The following is a 15,336-nucleotide window of genomic DNA, read 5'->3' on the forward strand; positions in this document are numbered from 1 at the left end:
CACTCTAAGTGGCTAGAAGTTTTCTGTACCACTTAAGCAACTGAAATAAAGAATGTGGAACTCCTACATAACTTGTTCTTGCATACAGGAGTACCAGAAGAAATAGTAAGTGATAATGGTAGCCAGCTCTGGTGTTTAAAACCTTCCTCAGGAAAAATGGAATACAACACGTTACCACAGCACCGTACCCCCTTGCAACAAATGGTCTTGCTGAGTGTTTTGTGCAGTTCTTCAAACAGTCCATTAAGGCAATGTCATCTGAAGGAATATCACTATAGCACAAAGTGTCCAAGTTTTTACTGGCTAATTTGTAACAGCACCAATTCGACTCCAGGACAAACACCTGCAGTGCTTTTTCTAGGCCAGCCCCTGAGATCCCAAATGGACTTGATGAAACCTGACCTACGTAGGCAAATCCAACAGAAGCAGGCGATCTGGAATCAGAGTCAAAAGTCACAAACCCTGCGTACCTTTTGCGTGGGTCAGAGAGTTTTTGCTTGTGATTATGTACAATGGCCGGTCTTGGCAGGAAAGGTGTCATTGCGTCACAGACAAGACCATTGACTTGTTCTGTAGATATTGGGGATGATGTTGTCTGCCATCGACATACAGATCAATTGTTAGACACTACTCCTTCTGACAAAAACCAACAGGGAGAAATTGCACAGCCAACTTTATCACAGGACATGGCTGTAACAGTGTGTGATGGTCAGGAGTTCACAATCACCACAGAAAACCAGGGGACAATGCAACCTGAGAGTCAGGACTCAGTTGGTAGTTCTAGCCCAACATGCACTAGATCTGAATATCTATATAGTGTCACACACGTACGTATGGGAGGAGGCTAAAGGGCTTGAGTGAAGGCAGTTTGGAGGCATGCCGAGATGTGGCAGAGTACACTGACTCTTTTTCTCCCATGCCTGGAGATTCCACCTGGCTCTCTTGACATCACTTCCGGGACCAAGCCAATGGAAGTCGACCTCACCAGCTCCGGCCCCTTTGATGTCACTTCCGGCTGTGATCCAATGGTTGAAGACCACGTGCTCGATCCTTATGACCTCACTTCCTGTCTCCCCCTTTTAAAACCTGCCCCTTTTCCCTTTTCCCTCAGTCTTGTTTTGGACTCCGTTGTATGTACTTCAGTGCTGGTTATTTTGATAAAAACGACTTTTGCAGCCAGGATACCAGATTACACGGGTGGCTGCCCCAAACCTTTATCTGTCTATGTCTCGTTTTTGTGACAGTGGCGTAGCCGGCAGGATGGAGAAGTCCCAGAAGAGAAGGGAACAGGACCTGCAATACACCCAGGTGGGAGCGTACCGGGACAGAGTATTCAGGCGGGGAGGGTGTCCCGTGGTTCGGCGAGACCCGGTGCGGGCTCTGCTCCCGGCACGCATAACTAGGCCACCTAGAGATGCCAAGGAGTTTGCGGGTGGGGCTCACAGAGTTGGGCTGCCCTGGAGGGGCGAGGCAAAAGGGGCTCAGTATGCTCTTTTGGGGGAGAGTGCCTGCCTCCCTGTGAAACCAGAGCCCCATTTACCACCTAGGGGTGCCCCAGACTGGCAGGTGAGTGAAATAAAAAAATGGAGGTTGGACCAAGAGCAGCCGACCAGCAAACAAGCCTTGTCCTTCTGGGCAATGGTAGGGCAGTGGCTACGACCATTTGAAAACAAGCCCCACCAAATAATAGAGCAGGTAGCTTGCTATCTGCTCCTGAAAGCGCTTCCCCATGGCTTCACCCAGCCGGTCTGGGGCAAGCAGTTCAAGAACATATCAGAGCTCATAGAACTTCTGGAGACACAGAGGGCGGCCTCACACTCTGGGGGAGCAGAACCGTCCTTATGTCGAACTCAGCCGGGGTACATCCCAAGACCTAGCCCCTCCCTGTACAACCCGGAGCTTGTATCAGCGTCTGCGGTGCCGCGGGCGCGCAAACCGCTTGGAGGCAAGGAGGAATGCAGGTGGAGGGCGAGGAGGGGTTGGTGTGCTCTGGTTAATCCATTGGCGGTCCCACATATTGGCGTGGTGATCGTCAACGGACACAAGACCACCATTTTGTTCGATTCTGGCAGCAACATTTCCATTGTTGCCCGCCGCTTTGTGCTACCGCAACAGTGGCTAACATTTAAGACCGGTATAACCTGTGTCCACGGAGAAATACGCTGGTACAGGTCCGCCGCTTGTGTCATCAGTTACGGAGGATCAGTTCGCAAACTCACCGTAGCGGTCCTTTCTGATCCTCCACACCCGGTGATACTAGGGCAGGACTGGTCTAAAATTAAAAGCGGTGAGACACATACCACTCCCGGGATTAATTTGGGCCTCGTTATGGACGGAGATGAACTGTCTCAAGCTGCCTCCACGCTGTGTAATCAGCCGGCAGAGAGAGACGAAGCGGCCATCCTGGGTGACGTGACAACTCCCGGGCCGTCGCGTGCTGACACGTCATCCACCAACGTCGCGGCGGAGCGGAGGAAACCACGCCCATTGAGGTCGATGCTGACCCTCTCTCCTTGTTGTGGTTCCAATTTAAAGAGACGCCGGCTTCTTTTAGAAGGGAGCAATGGAATGACGACTCCCTGAAGTTTGCAAAAAATGCAGTGGTCCTTGTCAATGGCCAGCGCACTGATCAGTCGATGCCACAGGGCCTTCACTTTGTATTAGACAACGACCTTCTTTACCGTGTAGCAATGCATGACGGGCAGGAGAAAAAGCTACTGCTAATTCCGCGTACCTTCCGGCGGCAGGTCTGTGAGCTAGCACACGCCCACCTCCTAGGTGGCCACTTGGGCACCGAGAAAACTCTTGAGCGGATTGAGCTCCGTTTCTACTGGCCGGGAATCAATGAGGAGGTTCGTCGCTTTTGCGTTTCCTGCCCGGAGTGTTAACTGCGACAAATTCCTAGGAGGGACCGTGCTCCTCTCGTTCCTATTCCCCTGATTGATGTTTCCTTCCACAGAATCAGGGTTGACTTGGTTGGACCCCTAGAGCCCTCAGCCCGAGGACACAAGTACATTTTAGTCCTCGTGGATTATGCTACACGATACCCCGAAGCTGTTCCGTTGCGCTCAGCTACCTCTAAAGCCATCGCACGGGAATTACTAGGGTCTTTTCATGCGTGGGATTCCCAAAGAAGTCTTGACAGACCAGGGGACCCCTTCACCTCGGAGACGTTCAAGGAGACTGCCAGATTACTGAAAATAAAGCATTTAAAGACCAGTGTATCATCCTCAAACCGACGGATTAGTAGAGAGGTTTAATCAAACTCTCAAACAAATGCTACGTAAGGTGGTCAGTGAGGATGGAAGGAACTGGGATCAGCTCCTCCCCCTCGTCCTTTTTGCCTATCGGGAAGTCCCACAAGCCTCCACGGGTTCTCCCCCTTTGAACTACTGTATGGGCGACAACCTCGGGCATATTAGATATTTTAAAGAAGGCTGGGAAGAAGAGGCTCTTCCCTCCACAAACATATTAGAGTATATCGCGCAGTTACGCAATAGATTTGGAAAGATTCGGCCTCTCCTTAAAAGTCACATGGAAGAGGCTCAAGCAGCACAGGCCCGTTACTATAGCTGCGGCATGTCTCTTCGGGAGTTCCACCCGGGAGATCGGGTCATGGTCCTAGTGCCTACCTCCCACTCTAAGTTGCTTGCCCATTGGCAAGGCCCCTATGCAGTTAGGGAGAGGAAGGGACTGGTCGACTATTTGGTGAGTCAACCCAATCATCACCAAAGGAACGGGTTTATCATGTGAACCTCCTGAAACCGTGGAAGGACAGAGACCCCGCTCCCTCCTCCGGCCAGACCCGCTCACTCTTCGCTCACACACACACCTTAACTTTGGTACGGACTTAAGTCCCAGACAACGGCAGGAGCTGGAAACAGTTATCCGGGCCGTTCGGGAGGTAGTCAGTGAAAACCCCGGAAGGACCTCTCTGGTTGAGCACAACATTGTGACAGAGCCCAGGGTTATTGTCCGAGAACGCCCATATCGTCTTCCCGAGGCAAAAAAGGCTGAAGTGGAGCTTGAGATCAAGCACATGCTGGAACTAGGTGTGATTGAGGAAAGTTATAGTCCCTGGTCCAGCCCCATTGTGCTCGTCGGTAAGCCTGACGGGAGTTGGAGGTTCTGCAATGACTTCCGTCGGCTTAATCAAGTCTCCCAATTTGATGCCTATCCAATGCCACGCATGGACGACCTCCTCGAGAGGCTTGGACAGGCTCAATACCTGACCACACTTGACATGACAAAGGGTACTGGCAGGTTCCTTTAACGGACTCTGCGAAGGAAAAAACGCGTTTAGTACCCCTAGCGGACACTGGCAGTATCGTGTCCTTCCATTTGGGTTACACGGGCTCCAGCAACCTTTCAGCGTCTGGTGGACAAAGTGCTTCGGCCTCATAACTCATACAGTGCTGCCTACCTGGATGACGTGGTCATCTATTCCAGCACATGGAAGGAACACCTACAGCATGTCCAAGCGGTATTACGGACACTTGGTGAGGCCGGGCTCCGGATTAATCCCAAGAAATGCTTCTTTGGATTAAGCGAGGCCAAATATTTAGGCTACCTGGTGGGTCGGGTACCGTAAGGCCACAGTGCTCCAAAATTGATGCCATTCTGAAATGGCCCCATCCGCGAACCAAGCGGCAGGTCCAAGCCTTTCTCGGGTTAGCCGGGTACTACCGCCGGTTTGTACCCTGGTTCTCGCCCTTGACTGATTTAACAAAGAAGAGGGCCCCGAACATTGTGGTATGGACTGAAAAAACAGGCGCTGCATTTGGTGACTTAAAGCAGGCCCTTACGTCCGCACCTATTTTGATGGCACCTAACTTTTCTTTGCCTTTCATCCTCCAGACGGACGCTTCGGACACAGGCCTGGGCGCCGTGCTGAGCCAAAGTGTCGATGGTGTGGAACACCCCATCATGTTCCTGAGACGAAAACTGTTGGACTGGGAGACCAGGTATGCAGCGGTGGAAAGAGACGCTTTGGCAATTGAATGGGTGATTACTCAGCTTAGGTACTACCTGTTGGGCCGGGAATTCACCCTTGTCACGGACCATGCACCTCTATAGTGGATGGCCCTACACAAGGAGTCGAATCCACGGGTCACCCGGTGGTTTCTTGACCTACAGCCGTATAAGTTTTTCGCTCGTTCATCGTCGGGGCACTCTCCATGCCAACGCTGATGCTCTTTCTCGGGTTCACGACCTTTCGGTTAGGGTCGCCCAAACCGATGGGTCTGGGCTAAGGGGGGGGCCTTGCCACACATGTGCGCATGGGAGGCAGCTAAAGGGCTTGAGTGAAGGCAGTTTGGAGGCATGCTGCGATGTGGAAGAGTACACTGACTCTTTTTCTCCCTTGCCTGTAGACCATTCCCAGGAGATTCCACCTGGCTCTCTTGACATCACTTCCAGGACCGAGCCAATGGAAGTCGACCTCACCAGCTCCGGCCCATCTGATGTCACTTCCGGCTGTGATCCAATGGTTGAAGACCACGTGCTCGATCCTTATGACCTCACTTTCTGTCTCCCCTTTTTAAAACCTGCCCCTATTCCCTCCGTTGTATGCACTTTAGTGCTGGTTATTTTGATAAAAACGACTTTTGCATCCAGGATACCAGATTACACGGGTGGCTGCCCCAAGCCTTTATCTGTCTATGTCTCATTTTTGTGACAATACATACATATATACATACAGGTATATATATATATTTTTTTTGATATAGCTTCAGTGCTGCATGGGAGGAGTTCTTATGTTTATTGTGTTAATGGATCTACTTTTTGTGGTGTATGTATACTGATCATTATGTCTGCATATGTGCATTGATATAACTTCTCTTGTGAATACAAGAAGTTATAATAAAAAGAAAAATATAGAAAGTGATTACCTCACAGTGTTTCTAAATTTTATTTAAGGTAGAATGTTATGACACAACAATGCACATGCTGTCAACTTCCCTTACAGGTGCATATCCATTTGAGTTTCTGCAGTGTGTAGATCTTCATGGATCGGCAAGCTTGTGCACAGGGGCAAGACATGTTGAGTGGATGCAGTTTAGAACATGTGAAGGGTATGGGGGACAGGAAAGAGAGAAGAAGGAGCAGTCGAAGGAGCCCCAGAGTAGGTGAGAGCCACAATTGTTGAGTATGTAATCAACCATTATCTACACAAGTTTAGGCAGGGAGATGGGTGCAGCCTCAGTTGAGCTGGTCTACTGCGTACATTTCAGAATAAGAACAACTACTGTACATCCATGTTCAATGATACACCAATATTGTACCTATTAACTGCTACAGATGCAAATAATTGCAATAGAGTACTGTAAAGTATGCCATTATATTTAGTATAGTGATCAAGGGCAGTGAGACCCCCCATACAGTTGTGTATGTTGATGAGGCAGGCTTAAACCTCAACAAGTTTTGACAACATGGCAGGGGTCTCATTTGGCTCAGGGCCACAGAGGATGTACCTGGAGAGCGTGAAGGCAACATTCCCATATGTATTGCGATAAACGAACAGTGTTTGCTCCACTGTGTTCCAACTATTGGGCCCTTCAATACAATACAATTACATAAAATAAAGGCTTCTACTATTTTTGGATGGGTTATTTAATGCTCTTATTCCAACTGTTGTGATGGTCTGGAACAATGTAAGATTTCACCACTCTACTCAAATAAAAGCTTTGTTTGGTGTCCTTACAAGGATGTTCAACTTGTTTCTGCCACCATATTCACCCTTCCTTAACCCAACTGAAGAGTTTTATTCCAAATGGAGGTGGAAGTTGTACGAGCACCAGCCCTATAACCAGATGGCATTACTGGAGGCAAGAGAGCTGGGTTTGAAGACAAATCACCTGTAGCATGTCGTGGGTGGGTATGACATGCTAAAGGTTTTTTCCCTTGTGCCTTGAAAGACTAACTATAAGGTGTGATTTGGATTTAGATCTGTGGCCTGAAGCAGAAGGAAAAATGTCCCATGAGGGGTCTCTTGATATTGTTTCATTTGCAGACACCTTTGTCATGACAGCAGTATTCCAAATGGAACGTTTTGATGAAGAATACATTTTGTGGTATAAGTCCGTAAATGACAAACAAGGTGTAATTATTTGGTCATAGTATTATAGTGACTGATTAACTTTATGCATTTTGATGCATGCCATGAGCGTTCAGAGTGTTTAGCACATTTTGCACAGCTTTGGTCCTGCCAGCCATGCTAGATCTTTCAAATTGTTTTGGCGGATATTTACTCGATATCAGTTCCCATATTTATGCTGATTCCGCTTTCAAAGTTTCTTTAATCCATACAACTGATTTCTTTTCTTTTACTGTTTGTATAATTAATTTCCAGCTGTTCCACACTTTCCCTCCCTCTACTACAAAGTTTTTTTGTTCTATACAGGTTATCAAGGGTTTATATACTTTTGGCATATTGAAGGCATACAGTCTTCTATTTGTAGTTTTATATAGTTTAAATTTCCTCCAAATCTCCTGTCCTGCCGCTCCTTTTTTGAATTATATTAATATATATAGCTGTATACCTCAGCTTCAGGATGCTTTTGGGTCTGGAAAAATCTATTTGTTTTTACTTTCCTACAGTATTTTTGTTAAATTTTATATTTTGACCCTTTCACATATTGAGCTCCAGAAGAAATACAAATATTTTCTTTCAATTCTCTCAAAAATATATTTCCTTGGTAGATAAACTGATGGAAAAAAATAAATTTAGGAAGTATAATTGACTTGAGAAGGAGGACTTTCCCCTCATAACTAAGAATCCTTAGCTTCCACATCCCTGTCACTTGTTTTATGTGTCTGCACATCCTTTTTTAGTCTCTCTCCCGTTCCTTTTTCTTCCCAAACCATGTTCCTAATATTTTTATTGCTTCCCTATGGATTTATATTTTTGAATTACTTTCATTTGTTCATTTTTCTTGGACCCTACACTCTGTTTTCCTTAGATTTATTAAATTTGTTATGTTTAGTGTTTTATTTACAGAGACTACCTCCCCAGCGATGATATATCAGCCATGTACAATATGCATGTGGCTTCCTTTCCTCCACTTCTGGGAATTACTTTCCCTTTGATATCCTGGTTCTTTCTAATTATGCTTGCCAATGATACAATGCCAATGACAAACGAAATCATGGAGAGTAGACACCCTTGTACACATTTAGCGATTTCTATGTCCTTAGTTAGGTTCCCATTTATCAGCTCTTTACTCGTTATGTTTTTATAGCATTTTTGAATTACTTCTATAATCTGTTTAGGTACTTGGACCTTTTTCAAGGTTTCCCACAGAAAGTCATGGTTTATGGATCTGAGTGCCTTTTCCATGTCGATATTTAACTGCCCTAATGGTATGTCTTGTTCTTTTGTGTATTTCAGTATGTCCCTAATCAAAATCAGACTGTCATTCATGGACTGTCTGGGAACTGCACACAATTGTTCTTCTTGAATAATGCCAGAACTTCTCTAAAGCGGTTTTGCTATGACTTTTGTTAGTAGTTTATAGTCCCGGCATAACAGGGTTATTGGTCTCCAATCTGTGATCTCAAATCTGTCCCCATCTTTGGGACTCAGGGTGATGACTCCTTTTTTTCCCATGATTTAGGAACATCTTCTTTTAATATTTCCAACAGATCTTCTTTTATTAAAGCCAAAAAGTGATGTAGAATTCCACTGTAACACCATCGATACCTAGTGTCTTGTATTTCTTACAAGTCTTTAGTGCTTGTTTTAATTCGCCCATTTCAAACTTCCTTAACATTTCTTTCTTTTGTTCTTTTTGTATCCTCCCCTCGATCTCTCTTAACACTTTTTCTTCTTTTTTAACATCTCTACTTTTGAAGCTATACAAATCTTTAAAGAAGGTTTCTACTATCTCTTGTTTTCTTGTTTCTTTGGTTTGTAGATTTCCTTCTTTATCTTTCAGCCCCTCCAATGCCAATCCTTTTGTGTACATTTCTCGTTCTCCTTCAAGTACTGTACTCTATTTTGAAATTTTAGTTTCTCCTCCTTTCTTCTCTAGATGTCCATCATTTCTGTTTTTCTCTGTTTCACCTGTCTTCCTGTACATGTCCCTCCATTTTTCCATTTGTAGTCTTTTCTGCTCCTTTTCTCCTTTACTTTTTTCAATTCCTTTCCTTTGGAAGAATCATTTAGCCCTCAATTCCATTATTTCCTTCCATTCTCTTCTTGTTTTACACCCTTTTTTAGGTTTTCCCATCACTTCTATTTCTTTTCAAACTCCATTCTGATTTCTTTATCTTCTAGCAGGAGTGCATTTCATTCCCAAATTCCTTTTCCTCTATTACCTTTACTTTCTCCCTCACACCATGTTAAAATAACACTTCCAGTTTCCTCCTCCTTCTGCTCTCCATGTATACCCTTCCTTTTCGATTTCTCCATAATTATCTTTTATTTGGTAATATTTCATTACATTTATTAAGAACCTAGAGGTTTTATCCAATTTTCTTTTCTTCTTTACCTCAGTTTGGCAGTTGAAGTCTCCGGCTATGATAACTTCTTTTTTGTCTCGTATCTCTACCTTTAACCTTTTGAAGACATCCCTTCTTTCATTCGTATATAAGGGGGTGCATATATATTTAAAATATTATGCTTTCCTCCATTTACTTCAAATGTTAGGGTGACTAGTCATCCCTGAAGAATAATTTCAAAATGTATTACTTTAATATAATTATTTTTAATTAAAAACCCTATCCCCACACGTTTGGTTTTGTTTGACCCAGAAAAGAAGGCTTTCCCTCCTTTCCATCCTTCTTCTATTTTAGAGTATGAACTCTAGAATGGTAGGCCACATTCTTGTATGCATATAATGTCCACTTGTATCTCTTGGAGGGCTGTAAAAACAATTTTCCTTTTATTTTTCCTTTTTAATGCCTTCTTACATTTATTGAGGCAATCCTCAGTTTAATTTATTTGGTTACCTTTGGTTACCTATTTGGTTCTCTTGTCTTCTTCTGGCGTTTTCTTTTTATTTTGAGTGTGCAGTCTCCTCTTATTCGGTTCTTTCATCAGGGTGATTTTCGAGAACACTTCTACGGATTCTTTCCTTAGGAAGGCAGCCTTTGAGCTGGCCGCTGCACCCTCACTTTCTTTTCTTTCCATCTGCTTGTTACTTTGCTCTACTATTTGGTACCAATCCTTTATTTCTGCGTTCTTTCCGACTTTGCTGTCTAATGCTGTTATCAGTGGTGAACCAAGTAACATGTTGGTCATCTGTTCCAAGTCCTTGTGGATGTTCCCTAAGCTGTCTTCTACTCTCTATTGTCTGCTGCTCAGGGAGATGACTTTCCATATTCTTCTCTTCCTCTACTTGAGTCTCATCTGGGACCTCACTACTCTCTGTTATTTCTTTTATTTTTTCAGTACTTGAAAACGCATTACACTATTTCCTTCTACTTTGTCGCTTCATTCTTCTTCTTCTTCTTCCTCTTCTTAACTGTATGTTTATTGTATCAATCTTTTTGCATTTGTTTGCGTATGTTAATGGGCAAATCTTAAAACTATGGGTGTTTTCGCCACACAAGTGGCAAATTATCCTCTCCCAACAATTTCTTGTCAGGTGACCAAACTCTCCAGTTTTTACATTTCTGTTGTTAACAATCCACTGTTATGTACCCTTCTTGTTCACACTTTCTGCACATTTTTGATTGTACATTATTGAATAATATACCTCGTATAGCACCACTTTGTATAGTTGTCAGCAAGTGCTTTAAATCTTCTGCCTCACTAATTTTGAATTTCACTTGGAAATTGTAATACCCTGTCTTTATACCATGTTTGTCTCTTCCTGCCGTACCTCTCTCTATCTTACAAAATCTTTCCAACAACTGTTGGATATCTTCTATCCTTATTTTTTCACATAGCATAGCGATTGTAATGGAGTTTGTATCTCTCTGTGCCAAAGGCTGCATGACCGTATCTGCCAAAACCACTTCAACACCCCTTTTCTCCATTCACAACTTAACACATCTTTCAACTAACAAGTCTCTATTTTGGGGATGAACGTGATGACCCCATCTTTCCAAGTCTGTGGGGCGTCTTTCCCTTCTGCTACTTCTTAGAGGACTTCCAGTACTCCATTCTTAATTGTGTCATAGCATGTGTTGTAAATTTGGGTTGACAATCCATCGACTCCTGAGGTTTTACTTTGGCAGTTTTTCAGGGCTTCTTCGATTTCCTGTAGTGTTATTGGTTTCCCCATTTTTCTGTTGGCTTTCTTGTCCAATTCTTTCTTGAAATTGCAAGTATTGGGTCATTATGTGCATTGATGTCTCCTTCGGGCGTAAAAAGCTCTTAGAAGTACTGTGTTATTACCTTCTTCTTTCCTTTTGCCATTTTGATCTACACATTCTTTTATATATTCTTTCCTTCTTCTCTCTTTATTCTTTTGGAAGAAGAATCTTATACATTTTTCTCCTTCTTCCATTTCTTGGTCCTGGCTTTGTAATTTGATCTTCTCTTCCTTTGCCTGGTATATTTTTCCTATTTTTTCCTTTATCTGTTGAATTTCTTCCTCCATTATAAAGCCTTTACTCTCGAGATCATAGATATTTTCTTTTTTTTTTTTGCAGTTGTTGAGCCTGAAAGCCCTCCTGCCTTTCCTTTGGGAGCTAAAGAGGGTCCTTGTCTTCTCCTTAACAAGGTCCCACCATTCACTGGTTTGCTTATAAAAATCCTTTAACGTTACCCATTTTTTATATTTGTTTTCATACAGTATCTGCCCTGATTTTGTTATCCTCTAGCAGTTTTGTGTTTAGCTTCCAATAACTTTTACCCCTTTCTTCCTTTGTGTTTTCCTCCACATAGAAAACTTTTAAACGTGCGTTTCATCTACAGTATCTGTCTAACTACATACCTACCTCTTCCATCATTAATGGACCAGAAGTTCATCTGTTTTTTAGAAGAACTCCTGGAATCTCTGTGGTACTGGGATTATGCCACGGCCTGGTAGAGGGAACCCCTCACCTGTCTTGTCCGCTGTTCCCTGACTTCTATTTAATAGAGTACTGGGCACAAATTTTAGAACACCTCAGTTTTTCCAGTTTTCTTTCAAATTTTATCAAATGAAATGCCTAAATTGCTGACAAAGTATGCAATAAACTGACAGAGGTTTAAATGTAAAGTTTATCGTGGAAAAAAACAAACAGAAGGAAATTCTGGAATATTACAAATTGGTCTTCTTCAGGGAACAGCCAGTAGGTTACAACCTAAAGATTTTCTGTAGCAATTAAGGGAAATTAAGTTTTGCAATTTGAAGCAGGCAATTTCTGTTGATTACTTAAAAACCATCAGTCTGTCTTAAAGCAGAGTGGGAACAGAATGTGTTACCACACCCTCTGAAAAAAAGAAAACGGCAATTAACAACTGAAATGACACAGGGCATTATTACCCACAGAAGTGTAAGCCTTTCAATTATAGAAATTGAAAAAAAGTCAAAGTATCAATGAGTACAGTGGTGTCCAACACAATCCAAAGGCTATTGGAAAATGGAAGAAACTGTGATTGGAAGAGATCTGGAGGACCTAAAGCCACAACCCAGTCAGAAGACGAGTTTCTGAAGGTTACCAGCTTGCACGATAGGCGCCTGACAGCACTTCCACAGCACTTCCACTTCCCACTTCTGCAGGATGCACTGCAACCAGGACATTCAGATGAATAGGCAGGAAGACATAAGGCACTTCCTCTTCCTGGTACCTACATTCAAATGTATTGTTTACCTATTCAATTTCCTAGCTAATGCTGCCTTTTTAATAAGTTGGCATGATGTCTTTTCATTGAAGACATTTCAGACAATCTTTAAATGCTCAACTGGTGACATAGGTAAAAAATCCAAAACAGAGAGAGATGGAGAGAGAAATGTCAGATGAGAAAAGAGGGTGTTTGCTGGTGGGCAAGTAGATGAGCCATCTCATCAGTTACACAGAGGTTTGACCCATTTAGACACATTTTTCTTCTGTATTTTTGTATTGTTAATAAAAGCTATTTTCATTATACTTGTGTCACTCCTTGAATGTATTCTGGGTTCAGGTGTAGTTCAAGAGTCCCCTCTGTCTTTCTCAAGTACAGTATAGTCACAAATTACACAGCACCTATTTTTTTATTACAGTGTTAGTTTATTTTGTAGTGATTAGTTGGTACTGATTAATGTTTCTTATTTTTGTTGCTGATACATCATTCAAATAGCATGACTTTCAAATAAAACAAAGGTTCACTGAGGGCCATCCTTTAAAGATTTCTCCTTTAGTTCTCTTCATTTAAATTTCATACAACTTCCCTGATCTGTATCATTCTCACAAGAATCATTTTTGTTTACATTGAAACCCATAAGATTATAATCAAACCAGATTGGTCACCAGACTGGAGAATCTTTCAGTGGATTTCAGCACACAGCTGGAAGGGCTGTGGGCCAGAAGTTAGGCCAGGAGATGGTGACAAATCAAGCTGATCAACAGCAACACCTGGTGGTGGATGGAATTTAAATTTTTGCATCAACAGAGTGAAGTACAGGTAGAGTTCCATCATGGCCAAGGTTTCTCCAAGACATGCTCTACGACCTGTTAAAGACGAAAGAATCGGAATTAAATAATGAAATGAATTACATGATCAATTTAACAAATCAGAAGGAAATGTCTGACTCAAAAACAGTCTATGGCCATGGCTTGATCCAATTGGCCTGGTTTTGCAGGAATATTGAAACATGGCAGATTTAATTTTTTTTTTACACCGATCAACAAAAAAAACTGTTTAATGACAAAATGAAAACAGATCTTTGCAAAGTGGTCTAAATTAATTACAAATATAAAGCACAAAATAATTGACCACATATGTATTCACCTCCTTCAACTCAGTATTTAGAAGATGCATCTCTGGCAGCCACAACAATCTTAAGTCTGTGTGCAGAGGTCTCTATCAGCTTTGAACATCTGGATGCTGTCATTTTCCCCCATTCTTCTTTGCTCTGTTCTGTCAGGTTACATTAGCACTGTGAGTGAAAAACCTTCTCAAGTCCAGTCACAAATTCTCAAATGGCTTGAGATCTTGACTTTGCCACTCGAGGGAGCTCATATATAAACGGTGCATGTGCACAATAATGTTGCGTATGAACGTTTCCACGCTCAAATCGTGATGTATAAAACCTAAACTTGGCGTAAAGCCACGCACATTTCCACGGTACCTCATACCCTGGCGTACGCAAGTTTTCCTCTTGGTTTTGCAGACTGGCGGCACCCAGCATCAAAGCAGAGCTACTGTTCCTGTTTGGTTACCCTTTCTTTTTCAGATCCACATTCCTGACGCGGCTTTATAAATACACTGAAATTAACTGCATATTGCTTATTAGTTTAATGCATTTGATTGTAATTAACCAGTAGCAATACAATGGTCCACAGAATTGTCTAAATACAATAGCTGCTTTAGTGTTGTTACTCTCACTGCACCTTCTTCTTCTTTCAGCTGCTCCCGTTAGGGTTGCCACAGCAGTATTTATATCACTGTATCTGTGTGGGGAATCAAAGATCTACAGAAACTGAGAAAGAGAATTATCGGTATACAGCATCAAGCACACACTTCCTCAGCCATGCTGTCTATTGAGCTGCTTCTCACATGGCAAACGTTTCAAAGCCTTTCCTGTACGGACCTCGCGGTTCAGAAAAGAATTTCATCCCAAGAACTATAAACGCACTCAATCGGTCCATCAAGTGCACCTTTTAGAACTGTTTGTACTTATAAGTAGAATTACCTCAATGTAAACTTGCACTGCAGTTATAATATTGCACAACCTGAGCCACTTTATAAAGCGCGTATTTACATATGATGACGATATCATTTTTAAGATGAAATGCAGCAAAATATGTTTATTATATTATGCAGATAAAACTTTAACTTCATTTAAATAATCTATATTGTTAATAATTAAACATGCCAGGACACGGTGCCGCAGCGCTAGCACCGTTGCGCTCCGTTCACGGATTGTTCCTGCCTTGCACTGTATTCTTGTTTGTGATGGCGCGACACTGGAAGGATAGATGGATGGAATAATTAAATACGTACTACAAAGATATTTCAATGTTCCTTAAAAGTTTTGAAGAATCAGCTTTCTAAGCTTACAGATGGCTTAACGTCGATTACAGAGCTGATTGTGTGGCAATTTGGTATTTGGAGAAAGAAAAGTAAGGACAGGAATTGGGGGTTAGTACGTTTGAAAGAGACAGTACTGCTACAATAAAGTATTTCATCGAAGGTCGCGCATGGTGCAGCAAGTATCTTGCGTGAGATGTGAACAATCTCTGCGCCACCATGTTCCCATG

General features: G+C 42.7%; 1 protein-coding gene across 3 annotated transcripts in view; it reads right to left on the reverse strand.

Moving 5' to 3' along the window:
• Positions 1–13,139: 13,139 nt before the first annotated feature.
• The window catches only part of LOC120517491 (cytochrome P450 2K1-like), a 65,266-nt gene continuing 63,069 nt past the window's right edge, over positions 13,140–15,336 (reverse strand). For all 3 annotated transcript variants that reach the window (XM_039739847.1, XM_039739846.1, XM_039739845.1), the window contains exon 9: positions 13,140–13,584. In XM_039739847.1, coding sequence (XP_039595781.1) covers positions 13,400–13,584 — 185 coding nt within the window. In that variant the 3' untranslated portion in view covers positions 13,140–13,399. The remainder of the gene's footprint in view (positions 13,585–15,336) is intronic.

The sequence above is a fragment of the Polypterus senegalus genome, chromosome 17, assembly GCF_016835505.1.
Source record: "Polypterus senegalus isolate Bchr_013 chromosome 17, ASM1683550v1, whole genome shotgun sequence".
NCBI classification, from domain to species: domain Eukaryota; kingdom Metazoa; phylum Chordata; class Cladistia; order Polypteriformes; family Polypteridae; genus Polypterus; species Polypterus senegalus.